A 20,422-nucleotide genomic window follows, 5' to 3' on the forward strand; every position below is an offset into this window, starting at 1 on the left:
GCGATCCGATTCAGCTGCGGAGCAAAAAAAGGGTCCTGCGCGAGTTTGACCCGAATGCGATGCAAATTCAGCCATGCTGTCTGTATGGCTGAAATCGCATGTGATTTGCACTGCAGTGTGGTGCTAATAACATCTGATGTCGGACATCGCACTAGTGGGAACTGTCCCTTTGTAGTAACTGAAAAAGCGGGGGTTGCTTGTGCTTGCAAAGTGTTGTCAGTCTGCTTGCTAAGGCCTCTACACTTTGCAAGGTGATACTCAATCCTTTTTTATTATTATTTTTTTTTTTTTTTGTAGTATGCTTTAGTTATATATTTGCAGACATAGCTTATCCTTTCTTCTATTTTGACTTATTTTGTAAAACTTTTTCCTGTATAGGTCATACAAACATGATATTAAAGGAAATGCTCGAGCAATGATGAAGCTTATGAACAATGCTGATTCAGCTAAACACTCTCTATCGACTTTAGGAACTGCCAATTGTTTTGTGGATTCATTATATGACGGCATTGACTTTGATTGCAGTGTTTCTAGGTAAGATGACATTTTCCTATCCTATATAGTCTGTGATAGGGTTCTTTATATTTACAAGAATATTTTTCATTTGTACTTTTGGAAATAGAAATGTATTGGTGGAAAATGTAATTTGCAAAGTTACTGATGTTGGTAGTTGTGGGTACTGAACGATGCCGACACTCTTATTAGAACGGGTATGGCTAGTTTTAAAGCAGGTCATTGTAAGGTATGAACTGGCAATTATTTTCTGCAAGCCAGCCTAAGACCAAGATCTCCTTTCAGCTCTGGAGAATGCTGCCCACCTGCAGTCACTGCAGACCCTGTACAGGCTGACCTGTGTCGAATATAGCCATGTAAAATCAAAGCATTCTGAGTGGACAAGGTGGAGAGTGTGACCTCTCAACCTTGTAGAATCGGAGGACGTGTTGCATTCATTGAGAAAATACACAGCATTCTCTGAATAGTGACCATGCTGAATGGCCAACCTCCATTGTTCAGAAAGCAGCAGGTCAGCTGCTCAGCATAGAACTCGGAAGCTGGTGGGGGTCATTGGAGAAGTGATGTCTACTTCAATGATTTCCAGCTTCTGGAGGCTTTGGAAGGGGTATGGTATGTTGGTATATACATAGTTACATTGGTCCTAGCTGGAATGTAATAATATACCATACCTGAAATTCCTGGAATGTTTGCCTAAAAAGGTTTGCTATAGCTGGAGATATTGTGTATATGTATAGTTTTGCAGCATATTGACTGCCTAGTTCATTTTTAGGAATATAAGTTCCAAAATAACTTTTTTATCCAGTGGTGTATTGCTTAAAATGTAATTTGAAATGTATATATTTTATTTGTGCCATGTTTGAACTGAGTTCACTAGATGTTAATATACAGTATTAGCATTTGCTGTGGCTTGTGATAACGTCATGAACTAAAATATCTGTTCGTTATTCGCAACAGGTACAAACAAGGGAAAATCTATCTTGCGTAGAGGTTCCTATATCTGTAATTTGGCCATTATTTTTTATTTAAAGTGGTTGTTAACCCACTTCTATAAAAAAAAAAGCTCCCATCCTCTCTGTAATATAACAATAAGTGCTCCTGTGCCTGTTTTATACAAAAAATATGCTGATCTGTACCACAGTGTCTCCCAGCGATCAGGTGACTTCTCGGCTCTCTCCATGAGGAGGAGAGAGTCGAGGAGTCATGTGATCGCTGGGAGCCGCTGTGTTATAGTTACTGACCTGAGCAGACAGGCAGGGAGGGAGGACAGAGCAAGCCTGTGGATGATACAGGCACCTAAACTGACTGTGTCAGGGATCAGCAGCCTTGATGCACTGTGGTCAGGGGGGAGGGCATAGCCAGGCAAGATCATCCAGGTTTTTTAGGTGTTACAGGGGGCCAAATTACACAGCACAAGCAATGTGCTGTATAACATGCTTTAACAACTTCCCACCCGGCCTATAGCAAAATGACAGTGGTGGTTCAGTTATCCTGACTGGATGTCATACGATGTCTAGCAGGATAAGCCGAGATTGCTTGCCCGTGGGGGTGCGCAGTGATCGGTGGTGCGACATGTTAGTATGAGACCCCGCTGCAACGATCTTGGTAAAGACCCTCTGATGGAGGCTCTTTACCACATGATCAGCCACGTCCAATCATGGCTGATCACAGTGTAAACAGGAAGAGCCTTTTATCGGCTTTTCTTCCTCCCCATCTGACAGACACGAGTAGTGGAGAGCCAATCAGCGGCGGAGGGATCTGAGCTGATTGTTAGCGCAACCACCATTGGGGATGCCGCCAGGACCACCAGGGATGTCCACCAAACATTGAATAGCAGGGACGCCACACAGAAAATATGGCAATCGGTGCCCACAAATGGTGCCAGTTGGTGCCCACTGTGAATGCCTGCCAGATAACTCATCATCAGTGATGCCAAGCGGTGCCACCTATCAGTGTCCATCATTGCTGCTTGCCGGTGCCACCTCATCAGTGCCCGTCAGTGAAGGAGAAAACCTTACTTATTTTTAACACCAAAAGAAAGCTCTATTTGTGGGCACAAAATGATAAAAAATTTGTTTGGGTACAGTGTAACATAACTGTGCAATTGTCATTCAAAGTGTGACAGCGCTGAAAGCTAAAAATTGGCTTGGGCAGGAAGGGGTGAAAGTGCTGGGTATTGAAGTCGTTTTTTTTTTTGTTTTTGGTTAACAAATGCTTTATAACTGGAAAAGGAAACTATGCTTTTATTCACAATTTCCTGACAGCTTGTTTTTACTGCCCTTTTCTTTCAGGGCCCGCTTTGAGCTCATCTGTTCTTCTCTGTTCAGTCAGTGCATGGACCCAATCAAAAAGCTTTTGGAAGAGGTTGAATTTAAAGCTACTGATGTGAATCAGGTGTGAATTCCATTTATTTTATTCAGTTTGATTGCATTCTTTCTCATTTAGATTAAGTCCTCATCCATACCATACATGCAGAAAAACTGATGTATAAAAGGCACAGATTTCATTCGCAGAGACATGAGTTTACATTCGTTTTCATGCACGTTTCAGCAAGTTTCTATTATAAGCACACTGACATCAGTTTTTTTTTTTTTTTTTCATACTGACACATCCCATCCTGTATCATTCCTGCCTCATGAGAGACCCCCTCATAAGTGCCCCACATCAGTGATTTTCCTATAAAATAAACGGAATCAAGGAAAAAGCAGCTACACAGAATGTGACAAAAATTCAAATCAATAATAATGGTGAATATGTAGCGCTAAACCAAACATATAAACAGTGCAATCAGTGATCCCTACATCAAAAATGTCTTCATCGGTTCCCCCTTCATCATAGGCGTCTCATCAGAGGCCCCACATCAGAAAATCCTTATACGGGACCTGCACCATCAGTGTCCCCCTCATCTGTCCATCGCCATCAGTGGGCCCCTCATTTGTCCCTGGCAATCGGTATCCCCCTCATCTGTCCCCCGCCATCGGTGCCCTCTTATCTGTTCTCTACCATCAGTGTCCCCCCTCATCTGTCCCCCCTTCCTGTCACACAGGCTCAGTGTCATTTTCGTCTGCGTTTCAGTGAGGAAAACTGCAGACATGCTACATAATCCCGCACAGCTTTGCACTGGACATCACACCTGTGTTGTGTTTTTTTTTTTTTGTGTGTGTGAACAAGACTAATAGAAAGCAATTGTTTTCTGTGTGTCTTGCAGAGACGTGGTTTTCATGTGCAGAAAAACACAGTTCTCTGCAGATGGTGTGAACAAGCCCTTAATGAATTTAAACCTCTTCATCTCCCTCCAAGTCAAATTTTAAATCTATTTCACTGCCAGGATATTTGATACTGTATCTTGTAAGAAATAAAATTAATCTTTATTTACTTAGACCCTACTAGGGGTCTGCACATAGATTCAAGAAGCCCACAGAGTTCCCTTTGAACCTGGAGATCTAGGGAACCTAAAGTAATTATAAAGGCAATATTATTATTTATTTTTTATGACAAACGTGTCATACTTACCTGCTCTGTGCAGTGGTTTTGCACAGAGCAGCCCTGATCCTCGGGTTCCCCAATGGCGCTCCTTCTTGTGGGACCTGTGATGTGTCCCAGAAGATTGCAGAGAGGAAGGGGCCACCTAGGGGGAGAGGAGGAGTTGCCTAGGTGGCCGGAAGACAGAAGAAGAAAGTGGGACAGGAAGTAACTGTAAAAACCAGGTACCCCCCCCAAAAAAATGACATTCCAAATGGGGCATGTAAGGGAGCGAGATGTGCTTAAACTCTGCTTTAAGGTAAAAATCCTTGTAGCTTTAGGAGCACTTTAAGCATACTGAGCTTGATTTCAGCTCCTGCAATCTAGGTCAGGCAAGCTCCCTCCATATTGATTGGACCCTGGGCAAATCTGACAGGCTGCTTGGTACTTTCAGCCTGCCCATACATGGTTCAAATCTTTGCCAGTTCCTGCTGAACTGGCAAAGATGCGAACTGTCTATGGCCGGCTTTATCTAAAGAAAAAGTTACTAATGTACACATAAAGAACTGGTCCACACTCACTGATTGTTTGCTAAAGGTTACTGCACATCTCTACCACTCACTGATTGGTTGTTAGAGGTTACTGCACATCATTACCATTAACTACTTGTTTGCTAGAGAGGTTACTGCACATTAATACCATATACTGATTGGTTACTAGAGGTCACTGCACATTAATACCATTCCCGGGTTGGTTGCTAGAGGTTACTGCACATTAATACTATAAACTGATTGGTTGCTAGAGAGGTTACTGCACATTAACACCATTCACTAATTGCCAGAAACTTACCCTGTGTCCTCTTCTGCAAGTTTCTCCAGTCCGGGCCTGCCCCACTGTCTCTTTCCTGCTGACAGGAGTAGGGAGAGTAGAATCCACACACAGCCTGGTCTGTGTGTTTGATCTCTGTGCTGCTGACTGAAGGGTGGGGGGGGGGGGGGCGAGTGGGTAATACAGAGCCACTCTGTCTCCTTTCCTGTCGCAGTAGCTCCAGTTCTAACAGAGGGAGAAGCGCTGTTCGCGGCACGTACAGCCCACAGGTGTGCCTGTCCCCTGTCACAGCATAGCCACTTAAATTAACGGGCTCGGAGAGCAAGCGGGGGATCGACTGCACCCACTACACGTGGACAAATATTTGCGGCCAGCACGGGCTTGGGGCAGCTGCGATGGGGCCCACAACAATGATAGGGCCCAGGGCAGCGGCCCCGTTTGCCCTGCGTTAAAGATGGCCCTGGAGGTGACCCCCTAAAGTCGCACATCTAGATGTTCTGGAGTGAGGAATAGAGTGTCAACCTCAGCATGGACTCCAACCAGGCCCACCTCCTAGTCAGTGTGAAACTATTCATGCGACATGGGGAGGGTGAACTACAGGAGGTAAAGTTGAGTTTCATAACCGAGAGAGACCCGAGTATTGATGCTGCTGGGGCATTCTGCAGGATACATAAAAATATGCTTTTAGGTCTGTAGCTACTAAAGTAGCTCAATCAAGTTTCCATTTAAAAATATATGTATTACTGATTAAAAATGTATCTAAAAATTATTTGGTTTGTATAATTTCATATACTGGCTGTTTTTGCTGTAAATTTATTTCATATTCTTGAGGCCCTATTTCTACAGTTCTGCATGACTCTTTAATGTGATCTTCTTCTAGTTTTACCTATTTTGGGTGAAGCCCCGCTGCTTATATTTCTTCTATTCACTACTATGGAGGGTGGCAATCAAGTGAACCTGTAGAGCATTGCGCTTTTACCCATTTACTATTTTTTTTACCGATTGTCCTTGTTCTTTTAGGTAGTACTATGTGGAGGATCTGCTCGCATGCCAAAATTGCAACAATTAATTAAGGATCTATTTCCAGAGGTGGAACTGTTAAACAGCATACCTCCTGATGAGGTCATTCCCATTGGAGCTGCCATAGAAGCTGGAATTCTGGTTGGTAAAGACGATCTATCTACAGATCTGGACTCCATTACCATTGAGTGCTCTGCCAGCGATATACTGGTGAAGGTTGGTTTTACTGCTTCACTTGTAGCAAAAGAATGGTGTCCTTTACTGACTCAAACTAGTTTTCCTTGTAGCAGGAAATGCATCTCCTGCACAAATTCTGCATGGTGGCATAATATGCATATTTCATTAGCTGTTAACCCTTTCGTTGCCAGGCATTTTGGTGGGTTTTTTTTGCACACATTTAAAAAATCATTTTGGGCCTAAGGATTGCATAAACCCCCAAAACATTGTGTTTCTGAAAGCATTCACCCCAGAGAATAAAATAGTGGTCATTTTTCTTTTTTCTTTTTCTGACACATTAAAGTGGTTGTAAACCCATTACAACCACTTTGACCTACAGGTAAGCCTAGATTAAGGCTTACCTGTAGGTCCAAGAAATATTTCCTAAACCTACACAGTTTAGGAGATATTTGCTGAAAGACAGGCGCCGTAGACAGCGGCGCGCAGGCGCACTGAGCGCGCCGCATTTAACGACGATATGCCGTGAGTGGCGACTCCCGTGCACATGCGTGGGAGTGAGGTAAACGCGGCTCCAACGAATGACAGCGCTGGAGCAGCGAGACCCACCAAGAAGATGGAGGCTCCGGACTACAGGGGACAGCGGTGACTTTGCTGGCTCCTGTGTCAGGTAAGTGACACATAATGGACTACTATGCGATGCATAGTAGTCCATTATGCTTTACCTTTGCAGGGAATCAAAGAGGAAGTAAACCCATTAGGGTTTACTTCCTCTTTAAATTAGTGTAAAAGTTAGGTAAAAAAAAAAACTAAAGTGAATTTTAGGGTACAAAAATGCAATAAATCACACAATTTTTTTGTAAAATATAAATGATGAGGTTTGATACCCAACATGTCAAACCTTACATTTGTGTGTGCCCATGAAATGGTGGCAAGCTTCAGTACCCTATATTTTCCATAGGTGATGCTTTAAAAGCCTCCCACAGGTCATCAGTTTAGCGTTACAGAGGAGGTCTGGTGCTAGAAATATTGCTCTCTCTCGCATGTGCGGTGATATGTAACGTGTATCACAATCGTCATTCTCATGCGTCGACGCCCCTGATGCGTGCATTTACATTTGTGCGTAAGAATTGGGGCCTCAAATTTTGGGGGGATTTTGAATGCTTGGAGAGAACTTTTGATTTTCTACAATGACTGATGATTTTATTGGTGATAGGTTCTCTTTAATGACTGGGGGGGGCGTGAAAGTGATGTTTTGCACATCGCGTCTGGGTCAGCAAGCCCCCCCCCCGACAGCCAGACGTGTTTTAAAACCCCCGCTGTCAGGTCCTGGCAGCGAAAAGGATATATATATATATTTATATTTTATTATTTTCTTTTTTTGCTGTATCTGAGCAGATGTCTGTTCTATATAAATGAATGCCTTGCCTAATGCTAATAAAGTACAGGGGGCCTATTTACAGAAGCTGGGGCAATTGCCCAGGTTTCATTTTGTTGGACAAATAAGTAATAACACACTTTATTTATTTAATTATTTTTTTGCCAGTAGGCAATTTTACTAATCTATATTGAGTCTAGCACACCGTCAAATACATTTAGGCCTAATTAAACGCTAAAGGTTTTTTTATTACTCTGATGAAGTCAGGCTGCCTATACAGTAATGTATATGTAGGCCAGTTTTTTGTGCTAGCGCTGTAGCCCATGTTTTGTACTGCTGTATGACTGAAGAAGCACAGATTTCCATTTGCCCGTAACTTATATCTTTTAATAATAAAAATAATCTTTACGAAAAAAAACAAAAAAAATCTGAGTTATGTGCTAAGATCAAGTAATACCCTGAACAAAATTAGGAAAATCATATTTACATTTTTTTTTTGTGCGTGTATATACAAAATATAGTATATGTGCTTTGTTACTCTGTACAAGCAAATAAAGACCTGAAGGGGAAAAAGCAATCAATTTGAATATATAAATTTAAAACTCAGTACACGCAATAGATGAAATATAGGCATAGAAAACTCCCTGCCAAGCATAATACATTTTTATAATGTATTCTCTTAGCTCTGACAGCTACAATAGCTGCAGGTGGAATTCAGCATAAACTGAAAACTGTTTGTGTAACTGGCCTAGGAGAAACAACACAGGGGGTATACATCAAATGCTTACACAGTATGGGAAGTGTGCCATTTTTTTGTCTTTTAAAAGAGAATGAAATATTAATGTACTTCTAACATGCGGGCTGTCTTATATCCATTTACAAGGTAATTGTCATTCCTTATTTGTTGTTGATGAGCTCCAAATTCATATTTAATTCATACTGAAGGTGCCTTCATTATTTTTACTTTGTCTGGCTAGATTGGAAAATGGTGGTTTGTCTGTGGGAACTCCTGACATTCCCGTGACTGACCTTGGGGTTTTTTTTTTTTTTTTTTTTATGTTTGGGATTTTTTTGTCAGTGTGTATTTATAAGCTAGGTATAGGGATTTTATTCTTTTATCTCTCACTGAGAACCCTTTCACACTGAGGCGCTCAAAAACTGCCCATAAAACGCCGGGCAATTTTGTGGCGCTTTACCACCATTTCTTGCGTCAGTGGTGTTTTTTTTTTTTTTTTTAAGGTCACATAGGAAAAAAGCCATTTTGCGGCGTTTGGTAACTATTCCTATTCATTTCAATGGATGGGCGTTTTTGAGGTGCTTTTAAAAAGGGCTCCAAAGATGCTGCTTGCAGGACTTTTTGCCCCTGCCAGTGCACCGCCCCCATGTGAAAGCTTTAATTGAAATGAATGTTAAGCAGTTTTCAGGCGCTATTTTTAGTACAAATGCACCTGAAAAGCGCCTCCAGTGTGAAAGGGGTCTGAGGCACTTCTAAACTGCCAGTAAAACATTGAGCGCTTTTGAAGCACTTTCCATTCATTTCCAATGAAAGGGGCGTTTTTGAGGCGCTTTTCTTTTAGCTCTCCAAACATGCCCCAAAGATGCTGCTTTCAGTTTTTTCAACACCCTGCCAGCACACCGCCCCAGTGTGAAAGCATTCATTGATTATAAGCCCGCTTTCACACTGGGACACCGTTGTTTTTGCGGAGGTTTTCGGATGCTAGCGGGGCGCTTTTAACCCCAACTGTCGGAAGAAAAAGGGTTAAAATGACCCACAAAACTCCACTGAAGCAGCGCTTTTCTGGTGGTTCAGCTGCGCTGCCCCGGGTACATTATGAGTGATGTACACAGCGCTCCTTCACCACTCCAAAGATGCAGCTTGAAGGATTTTTTTTTTTTTTAATGTCCTGCCAGCGCATCACCTCAGTGTGAAAGCACTCGGCTTTCACACTGAGACTGCAGGGGAACCATTTTACAGGCGCTATTTTTAGCCCAAAAGTGCCTGAAAAATGCCTCAGTGTGAAAGGGGTCTAATGGAAATAGGTTTTCATGAGCTTCAGGAGCTTTTTCTAGTGCGAAAGTGCCTGAAAAGCACCTCAGTGTGAAAGGGGTCTAAAGTAGTTGTAAAGTCACATTTATATACTTGTATATTATATACTTTTATCTGCTCTATTTTAGGAACAAAAATAAGTAGTGTGTGTTTTTTATTTTTATTTTATTTTTTTTATGATGCTAATTACCATTTTTGTCCAGCGCTGCTGTGCGGTCACATGTCCTCCCTCTGCTCTCCTTCCCAATCTAAGGGAGAACAGTTAGAGGGGCTGACATTCCCTTTTGATTTATGCAAGCTAGCAGAGGGAGGACACAGGACCACACAGCAGAGCTGGGCAAAGAAGGTATTTGCTGCTAGTGGGGACATTGGTGACATCGCAGGCTTCAGTTTCAGGTAAGTGGCATGTAATGGGCTACAATGCGATGCTTAGTAGCCCATTATGCGTTTACCTTTGTAGGGAAAAAAAAGAGGAAGTAAAACCCACCAGGGTTTTCTTATTCTTTAAATGGTTTTAAAAGGCTTAATTTTTTTTACCTTTTATGCATTCTATGTGCAGCAGGCCCCCAATACTTACCTGAGACCCATGTGCACGAGAGCTTCGGCTCTCCGGGGACTCTCCCTCATTGTCTATCACAGCCAGTGAGCCAATGAGGAGAGAGAGGGGGTGGAACCGAGCTGTGGTTCTGTGTGTGAATGGACACGCAGAGCAGTGGCTCAGGAGCCGCAATAGCAAGCTGCTTGTTCTGGAGGGAGGAGGCAGGAGCACTGGTGGGGGACCCGCCATTCAGGAGTGAAGATTAATTGTGTACTTTCAATTATGAGGGACAAGGAGAGTCATTCTGCATCCTATTGTGGTGCAGTGCTGAATACCTGAGCAGCTAATCACCAGGCCCCAGTGCTGTCCCTTTTTAAGGTGGGAGAGAGTCCAAATCCAGCGCAAAAAGAGTTTTTGGAATTATATGGGGTTACTCTTCATTCCTGGAGGTAAACCACGGCAATGGGTGTCTGAGGCTGGATTTTAAAGTAACCCGTTTCTTTGAAATAAATGGACAAAGCACTAGCTTACCTTGAGCAATGTTTAGCGTCACATTTGTTTTAACCACTTGCCGCCCGCCCTATAGCAAATAGACGGCGGCAGAGTGGTTTCATAATCCTGACCGGACGTCATATGACGTGATCAGGATTATGAGCCGCTGCGCGCCCCCGGGGGCGCGCATCGCGGCAATCGTTGTTGCGGGGTGTCAGTCTGACACCCGGCAACTACGATCTCGGTAAAGAGTCTCCGACGGAGACTCTTTACCACGTGATCAGCCGTGTCCAATCACGGCTGATCACAGTGTAAATAGGAAAAGCCGGTGATCGGCTTTTCCTCACTCGCGTCTGTCAGACGCGAGTAGAGGAGAGCCGATCGGCTGCTCCTCTGACAGGGGGGGGTCTGTGCTGATCGATTATCAGCACAGCCCCCCCGAGGATGCCCACACTGGACCACCAGGGACGCCACCAGACCACCAGGGATGCCAAGGACAAGGTATGCCACCCTAGACCACCAGGGATTCCAGTCAGTGCCACAATGGATGCCAATCAGTGCCCATAATGGATGCCAATCAGTGCACACAATGGGCATCACTGATTGGCATGCATTATTGATTGGCATCCATTAGTACAATATATTATAATACAATGCCGCCTATCAGTTCCCATCTGTGCCGCCTATCAGTGCCTACCTATGCCCACCTGTGCCGCCTACCCATGCCCACCTGTGCCGCCTACCCATGCCCACCTGTGCCGCCTACCCATGCCCACCTGTGCCGCCTACCCATGCCCACCTGTGCCGCCTAACCCATGCCCACCTGTGCCACCTATCCATGCCAATCCGTGCCAATTTGTGCCACCTATCAGTGCCCATCCGTGTCGCCCATCAGTGCCACCCATCAGTGCCGCCTATCAGTGCCACATATCGGTGTCCATCAATGCCACCTCATCAGTGCCACTTCATTGGTGCCACCTCATCGGTGCCCATCAGTGCCGCCTTATCATTGCCCATCAGTGTAACCCCATCAGTGCCCATCAGTGAAGGAGAAAACTTGCTTATTTGCAAAGTTTTGAAACTGAAACAAAAAAAAACTTTTTTTTTTTTCAAAATTTTCGGTATTTTTTTATTTGTTTAGCAAAAAATAAAAACCGCAGAGGTGATCAAATACCACCAAAAGAAAGCTCTATTTGTGGGAAAAAAAATGATAAAAATTTCATTTGGGTACAGTGTAGCATGACCACGCAATTGTCATTCAAAGTGCGACAGCGCTGAAAGCTCAAAATTGGTCTGGGCAGGAAGGTGTTTAAGTGCCCGGTATTGAAGTGGTTAAACACCCCAATTTGGCAATGTGTGGCTTGTTGTTTGATCGTTCACGGTATAAGAATTGAGATACCTTTATCTGAAAATAGTGATGCAAAGAGCTGTGTAGTATTTATATAGACTATACTATATGTCTTCACAGGAAGCTGATGAGTCTGGAGCGGAGAAGTTCACTGTTCTGCTGCCTTCAGGAACGCCACTTCCTGCTCGTAGGCAGCACACACTACAAGCTTCTGGAAACATCGCCTCTGTGTGTTTGGAGCTGTACGAGTCTGTTCCTAAATCAAATATATCCGACAGCAGTAAATTTGCACAAGTAAGTAAATGCAGCATATAGCACAATACAAAGACATAAAAGATGTTCCTTCTGTGGTACTTTTAGGTTACAGTTACTAGTGTATGAAAGTTCTTTTATTTAACCACTTGCTGACTGTCCCATAGAACGTTTACTGCTACAGGGCGGACACACTGCGCAGGATCACGTGTTTGTGTATATGTACTTGATCCTACACTTCCGTGTATCGGGCGATAGGGCGTGCCGCCTGTGGACCTGATGTCCGCCGGCACCCGCTGATCGTTCGGTACGCAGGCTGAACGGCTGTCTACCTATGTAAATAAGACAGAATGCCTTTCTGTCAGTACAGAAGTCATGGATCCTAAGTTCCTATAATGCAGGAACGCCGATCCATGCCTTTCACTAGTAAAAGCACCTCCCCCACTACACTGTATCAGCAGCTAGGCACATTTAACCATTTGATCACCCCTGATGTTTACCCATGACAGTGCACATTTTTAGCACTGATCACTGTAATACTGTTAATAGTCCCCAAAAAAGTGTCAGGTGTCCAATTTGTCCACCACAATATCACAGTCCCACTGTAAGTCGCTGATCGCCACCATTACTAGTAAAAAATAAATAAAAATTCCATAAACATATCCCAGAACTTTTGCACAGACCAATTAATATACGATTATTAGGATTTTTATTTTTTACCAAAAATATGTAGCAGAATACATATTGGCCTAAATTGATTAAGAACTTAGATTTTTATTATTATTTTTTTTTTAATGTGTTTTTCAGTGAAAAATATATATATATTTTCCAAAATTGGTGGTTGTTTTTGGTTTATAGCTCAAAAAATAAAAAACGTAGAGGTGATCATATACCACCAAAAGAAACCTTAATTTGTGAGAAGAAAAGGACATCAATTTTATTTGATGCAATTGTCCATTAAAATAATGCAGTGCCGTATTGAAAAAAGTGGCCTGGTCAGGAAGGAGGGTAAACTTCCTGGAGGTGAAGTGGTTAATGAGGTAATTTTCGTTCCAAACGGCTGTGCAGCTTGTGGGACACAAATGACGATCTGTCCAATGAGTGCTTGCTGAGGTGGGTAAGATGGAAGATGCATCTGTGTGTTTAGGATGTTATCATATGACCAATTTGTTTACTCCTGCATGATCCAAATGTTTTGTGTGGGTTTTCAGACATGATTAGAAAACATACATGAAAGTAGGTATTGTGTCATTGTATCCTCGTGCCAACCATATGGGCGGTCAGGCTCACACATATGCTGAGATTTCTGTACTAGATTGTTTAGTTATGATATTTTCAGTAGAACTTGACTGCATTTATTGAAGTCGCTATACCCCTATAATATGTACATAGACAAAAATGTTTTATTTTTCTTTTACAGATTGTACTTAAAGATCTGCAAAAGAAAGAAAATGGAGTTCATGATATAGTCACTGTACTCACAATGAAGAGGTAACGTGTCATTCATGTGTTTTTCTGCAGATTAGAAGTTTACAAAATTTTAATTTGTGTCACTCTTTTGTTTAAAAAAAAAAAGTGCTATTGTGACACAGGAACCAGAGTCAGGGACTACAACAGACCCTCGATTATTTATACATTTAACAAACAAAACAAATAGGATACCCTATGACTCTATATATAATAAAAAAAAAATGTTTTACCTAACCTTATTTTATGACAGCCGAATGACCTGGTCAGGCTTAAAGGAGTTGTAAAGTCTCAAGGTTTTTCACCTTTATGCATTCAGGTACAAAACCTTCTGTGCTGCAGTAGCCCCCCAGAGCCCCTCTTTTTTTTTTTTTTTTTTTTCTTACCTGAACCCGATCGTTCCAGCGTCGAGGACGACCACAGCAGCTCCAACTGCTGTCTTGGATTTTCATTGGATAGAATGATATCAGCAAGAGCCAATCAAATCCAGTGACAGAGGGGGGCAGGGCCGAGTCTCGCTGTCTGTGTCAATGCCCCCACGGAAAGCTGTTTTCTGTGGGGCCACTCAGTGAAGAGGAGGGGCCAGGAGCGCCGCTGGGGGACCCCAGAAATAGAGGATTAGGGCCACTCTGTGCAAAAACCTTGCACAGAGCAGGTAAGTATGACATGTTTGTAATTAGAAAAAAAATTTAATGAACCTTTACAATCGCTTTAAAGTGAACCTGGCCTAGTGTAAAATGTTTCTACGTTAACAGTGCTGAAGTGCCTGCAAGTAACTATGTAAATCTTCTTTGTGGAGCCATTTGACATTAAGCCCAGCCCTCTCACACTAAGGCACACCCTCTCATTAAACTCCAAAAATTAAGGTATTTTTAGGCACCACAAGGTATTTGTTCTTTTATTATTATTACTTTATAAGCATTTTAGGCCAGGTCAAGTTCTCTATTGAAGCGAAACTTTACCCATAACAAGTTAATAAAAAAGAATGTTATTTAGCAAGGAACATACATTCCACATGAATAATTACGCTACCAAAATGAGTGTGTGCTGTAAATTGCCTCCAGCATTGCTCCTGTTCTTGCTGGAGGCTGCTATTTTGCTGAAACGCAGAGCCCCTGAGCAGCGGGAAATCATAAAGCGGAACTAAACCCATCAATTTAATGGTTTGAAAAAAACACATTCCTGGAATGCCGGAAATTGCTAACCATCACATCTGCTTGTGTCTTAAACCAAACTGTCAAACCTTTAAATGGCTGGTGTCATAACTGATCACATGTGCGGCACCATGGCAGTTGTAGATCAGACCAAACAAGTTTCCTTGGCTGTAAAGGATAGGAGGGTTTATTTCTGCTTTAAAGGAGATGTCCAGCCAAAGATCGCTCGGTTCTCAGTTTAGGGGAGCCGGGGGACAAATACCGATGTAAGTATGACTCCTAAGAAAAACAAAAACCTTTACTTCTCTTTTAAGCCGGTCAGCAGATCAGCCTCTACAAACTCTCTGCCGTGCCTAAAAATGGAGAGCAGCTGAGCCTATGCAGAGCAGGATGAGACCATGTATTACTGAATTTTAAACAGTATAGGCACTTATTTTTAATGTTTTACATGGCTATAACTGCAAAATGGGGCCAGCCTGAAGTGATCTAGCAGGACTTAATTTTCTGACTAAAGTTCCACTTTAAATTAAACCCGCTGCACCTAACAAATTGATGCATCTGGCTTGGTAATAGGTCAAAATTATTTGCTTGGTTGGCTGGAGTAAGGGGTAGAGAAGAGATATTGGGGGTCTAAAAGACTCCTGGTGTTTGCATATAGAGTACCTGTCACTTGCCTAATGCTATCACATAGGTGACTTGCCAGTTGTGATAGCAATAAAGTTAAATTTAAAAACAAAAATAAAAAGTGATAAAATACAAAACAAAAAAATGTAAAGCACCCCATCAAGCTGTGCACGCACATCCAAACACTCGTGTATGTAAATAACAATGGTACAAAACATATATGGTATTGTCCCAGAAGAGGGCGTGATGGAAAAAAATATTTAGGCTCCTCGTTTACAGCTGGCTCTAAATTGATATGCTGTAAAGACACTTTAAAGCATCTCTTTTTCGCCATTTTGCATGTACACACAGTTCTGAGGCCTAATACATTTGGGATTTTTTTCCCCTGAAAATATAGATTTGATAAATGGTTTCGCAAATATAACATGCAACATGGAAAAATTGCAACTGCTGTCTTTTTTTATTTTGCAGGGCCTCTGCTTTCTGAAATGATATCACATTTAAAGTGGTTGTAAACCCTTACAACCAACTTTGACCTACAGGTAAGCCTAGATTAAGGCTTACCTGTAGGTCCAAGAAATATCTCCTAAACCTACACGGTTTAGGAGATATTTACCCAAAGACAGCCACCGTTGTCTACGGCGCATGCGCCGTAGACAGCGGCGCACTGGGGCAGGCCACGAGTGTCGGCTCCCGTGCGCATGCGTGGGAGTGACATCATCGCGGCTCCGGCGAATCACAGCTCCGGAGCAGCGAGACCCGGAAGTCGCTCTGGGATACATGGTAGTGGCGAAGAGGAAGACGGAGGACCGCTTCAGGGGCTTTGTTCTCAGGTAAATAATTCATAATGAGCTAGTATGCTATGCATACTAGCTCATTATGCCTTTGCCTTACAGGGTGTGCTTTTTAAAAAAAATAAAAATAAATGTGCCTTTACTTCCTCTTTAAGGGGTTTAAGTCATTTCTAGCCATAAATGTAGATTTTTTTTCTTTTTTTAAACAAATGTGATAAATGAAAAAAAAAAGTGCTTCAGGGGGAAGTGGGTAAGGAACTAATGCAAACGAACAGATAAGCCTAAAACTGAACTCCGGGCAAGCTTAAAAAAAAAAAAAAATCCACCAGAATCTCCAACCACATACTTTGAAAAAAGTATATGTAATAATTTATATTTTTCTTATTTCCTTCTCCTTTTGAAATCCTGCGTAGCTGTAAATGGCTATAAGAGCTGGCTCTCGTATCTCGGGAATTTTGATGAGGTGTCTTTTTTATTTATTTATTTATTTATTTTATTCTGTTTTAGAACTTCAAGTTTGAGGGCAAACCAGAGCTGAGGGAGAGCAAGGAAAATAGTCATTATAGGGTTTAGTAACCGTGTGATTTTGACAATGCTAGAACCTGTCCTAATAGTACAAAGTTCACAATCAAACAGATTGCGTTAATGTTGCATCTCTCTACTTACATGGTGCCACACATTAATAAGGCAAGGTTGGGTGTACTTCTGCGCAAAGGAAAATTTTGCCGGTTTTTCATTTTCTGGACATGGTTTGGGGTCTATGTATAAAAAACATTTGGACAAATGTCACAAATTTTCACCCAACCGTCTCAAATTTTCACCTAAAATACCTCAATCAGGAAAATACTGCATTAAGGTCACTAGGTGTAGCTGAATATCATAGGAAAAAATTTATTCGGCAAAATACAGTGAGAATTTGTGATGGGTGGGCGAATGCCTATGACTTTTGCTAAGAAAATGTCATAATTAGACCCCCCCCAAGTGTAGTACGGTAGTTTATCTTTTATCTTAGTACCAAGATTCCAAAGTGGACCCCCCATCCCTAACTTGAACTGAAAGAATTATTCCAATGTGATTGCAAAATTTGTTAATTGCAGTTTATTTGGTGCGTTTATTCTGTAGATGGGGGGAAAACCCATCTTTAAAAAAATAAATAAAAAATGACCATCGACACCCAGCTTATACTTCCTGTTTCAGTGGCGGCCCAGCAATAAAATCTTGCCTGATCTTGCGCATTCTCTGTATCTCGTACAGGAAAATTTCGTACAACGTATCCATTGTGCATTAGATCTCTAGAGCTAGTATTGGACATGTGCTGTACAAAAGGAAAACATGTGAATGCGGTGTATGAGATCCATTTCATTTTGCTATTGAACATATCAAACCAACATAGAGCTCAAACAGCACATGTGATAGATTTCCTGGAAGGGGCTGCTGACGTGGCCTTCCCAGTAGACAGCTGTAAGGCCCCTGCCACATCACTGGTGCCACAACAAATAAAGAACTTTTACAAAAAGCACTTTTAGGTCCCAAATAACTGAATAGTGTTTGGGTTGTGAATGAATTGATGCATTCACCGTGGATTTTGTGGGTCGGATAAAGAAATGTCTTGCCATCTGAAAATATGTGCGGTTTTATAGATGTTGGAAATATGGATGCTTCAAGAGAATAATGTGCTGTTTTATCATAATCCTCTAGTATCGCAATATTGTTAGTGTTAAAGTGGTTGTAAACCCTTATGCATACCAAGTGAAGTGACTGGCCTCCGATGATACACAGAGATGAAACAAAGCCTCCTACATAAGTTATACCTGTTTATCTCCAGCCATCCATTCAAAGTTCAGGATCTCTCCACTTTAAAAAGGAGGGGGCAGAGAGCTGACGTTACATCAGTGAGGAGAGCTGATTGGAGGAAAGGGACCCCCCCCCCCCCCCCCTTCACACAGGAACAGAGCTGGGTCTGTCAATCTGCTGGAGGTCCCTCCTCTGTTACCATTTTTCTCTTGGTGTCAGAAAAACTTGTCAGAAGTGACTCATGCTGATAGCAGCGGACAGAAATTACACTTGGTGCTCTGGATTGAGATAAGTCCACACTACAGAGCAGTGATGGCAATCCTTGGCACCCCAGATGTTTTGAAACTACATTTCCCATGATGCTCATGCACTCTGCAGTGTAGTTGAACATCATGGGAAACGTTGTTCCAAAATATCTGGAGTGCCAAGGTTCGCCATCACCGCTATAGAGGGATATGCTTTGTTTGTATTTCACGTCTGAGGTTTACAACCACTTTTAATAAATAAATGCACTCCCCATTAAAACAATTTTCATATGCCCTCCTGATGAAAAAAATTATATATGTGAAAACAAATTTCAGATTTGAATAAGGTCTCGCTGCCCTGCCTTGTGCAAGATCAGGCAGCATTTACAAGTTCTAGGAGCTGGGTATGGGTAATACCTGCCATGCCCCTGCCGCACAGAAGTACTTAGTTTGATGGCCCCTTGGAGGGTATAAACACTCTGCAGCCTTATAAATGCCAGGGCACTGTAACGTCACACAAGCCTAAATCGATCACTGTGTACATGTATTTGTATGAATGGAATATATGGGACTACATCTGTATTTTGATTATGCAGATTAGTGTTTTATTTCCCATCAGTTTGTCATTTTTTTTTTTTTTTCAGAGATGGATCTTTACATGTAACTTGCACTGACAAAGACACTGGAAGATTTGAGATGATCACAGTAGAAGAGTCGTCCTAATGGTTCTTAATAACCATCTATCATTCCACAAAAAGAACCAGATGTTTGGGAAGATGCCATAAGCATCAGAAGTGCACAAACCAGGAAACCTTGCAGTGAACGGTGCATCCGTGTCGCTTGTTTTTCTTGCAGATGCTGCGACAATATCTGAAAGTCATGGTCATAATGGGATTTATTTTTCTTTTAATGGAAAAGTATAAGGGTTCTGCTGGCCCTTTTAGTGTCTGCAAATATTTCAGTATTCATGTTGCAGGTGTTGAAATTGCCCAAAAGCACATACCTTCATATGGAAGTAACATAAAAATGATTTGACCCTATGTTATTGGAATGTTTTTAAACTCTTCCACAAAGCATGAGAGTTATATAGTCCTTAAAATTAACTGGGCTGTTGCACATAAATTATTCTTCTTTCAATCAATAATATTCAGATCTGACCCTTTTACTGTGAGGTTGATTTACTAAAGGCAAATATACTGTGCTCTTCAAGTGTAGTTGCTCTATATCTGAGGGGAAGCTCTGCTGATTTCTATCATTCAATCATGTGCAAGCAAAAATACTGTTTTTTTTTTTTTTTTTTTTTTTTTTTTTTTTTTTCCTTGCATGTAATTAAGTATTTTTTGCAGAGTGAAGCGTTATCTCATCTAGTAAGCTCTGGAGCAAGTGCACTTGCAGTACATAGTATATTTGTCTTTGGTAAATCAACCCCATTCACTCTAGGACTTACGGAGGGCAATTCATAGTCTTACATTTTTCTGTTGTTTTGAGACCTTTTTGTGTTTGTTAGTGTCTTAAAACCTGACTAATCGACATTTTAAGTTGCTGTTGCCTTTCTATTTTTGTAAAGAAGAAACTTTAGTTTAGATTACACAAAGTTATTATGTGCTTTATTTAAACTGTATCCAGTAAAAGCCAACATATATCAAAATATATCGCATTTGGCATTTTTTTCATGGTTTCCTTGATGTCTGCTGTTTGTTCATATACAGTGCCTTGCAAAAAATATTCACCCCCCTGCCATTTTTCCTGGAATTACCATGGATTGTTTGAGGATTTGCATCATTTAATTTACAGAGCATGCCCACAACTTTTGAAGATTTTTTTTTTTAAATTGTGAAGCAAACAACATATATGACAAAAATAAAGAAAAATTCAATGTGAATAATTATTCACCCCCCTAAAGTCAATACTTTGTAGAGCCACTTTTTGCGGCTGTCACAGCTCCAAGTCACAGCTCCAAGTCACTTTGGATAAGTCTCTATGAGCTTGCCACATCTTACCGCTGGGATTTTTGCCCATTCCTCAAAACTGCTCCAGCTCCTTAAAGTTGGATGGTTTGCACATGTGAACAGCAATGTTTAAGTCTGACCGCAGATTTTCTATTGGATTGAGGTCTGGGCTTTGACTAGGCCATTCCAACACATTTACATGTTTCCCCTTAAAGCACTCAAGTGTTGCTTTAGCAGTGTGTTTGCGGTCGTTGCCCTATTGGAAGGTGAACCTCCGTCTTAGCCTCAAATCACACACAGAGTGGTACAGGTTTTGCTCAAGAATATACCTGTATTTAGCACC

The 20,422-nt window shown here is 41.8% G+C and overlaps 1 protein-coding gene across 1 annotated transcript in view; it reads left to right on the forward strand.

The window, feature by feature from the left end:
• Nucleotides 1-19,778, forward strand: part of HSPA14 (heat shock protein family A (Hsp70) member 14) — a 39,900-nt gene extending 20,122 nt beyond the window's left edge. Inside the window, exons 9-14 of the mRNA XM_077472820.1 lie at nucleotides 379-534; nucleotides 2,805-2,907; nucleotides 5,824-6,039; nucleotides 11,921-12,094; nucleotides 13,473-13,543; nucleotides 18,775-19,778. Of these exons, the coding sequence (XP_077328946.1) occupies nucleotides 379-534; nucleotides 2,805-2,907; nucleotides 5,824-6,039; nucleotides 11,921-12,094; nucleotides 13,473-13,543; nucleotides 18,775-18,853 (799 nt within the window). The 3' untranslated portion in view covers nucleotides 18,854-19,778. The remainder of the gene's footprint in view (nucleotides 1-378; nucleotides 535-2,804; nucleotides 2,908-5,823; nucleotides 6,040-11,920; nucleotides 12,095-13,472; nucleotides 13,544-18,774) is intronic.
• The last annotated feature ends 644 nt before the right edge of the window (nucleotides 19,779-20,422 follow it).

Source organism: Lithobates pipiens, unplaced genomic scaffold (assembly GCF_037356315.1).
Source record: "Lithobates pipiens isolate NorthernLeopardFrog02 unplaced genomic scaffold, aLitPip1_a1.2 Scaffold_8, whole genome shotgun sequence".
Taxonomy (NCBI): domain Eukaryota; kingdom Metazoa; phylum Chordata; class Amphibia; order Anura; family Ranidae; genus Lithobates; species Lithobates pipiens.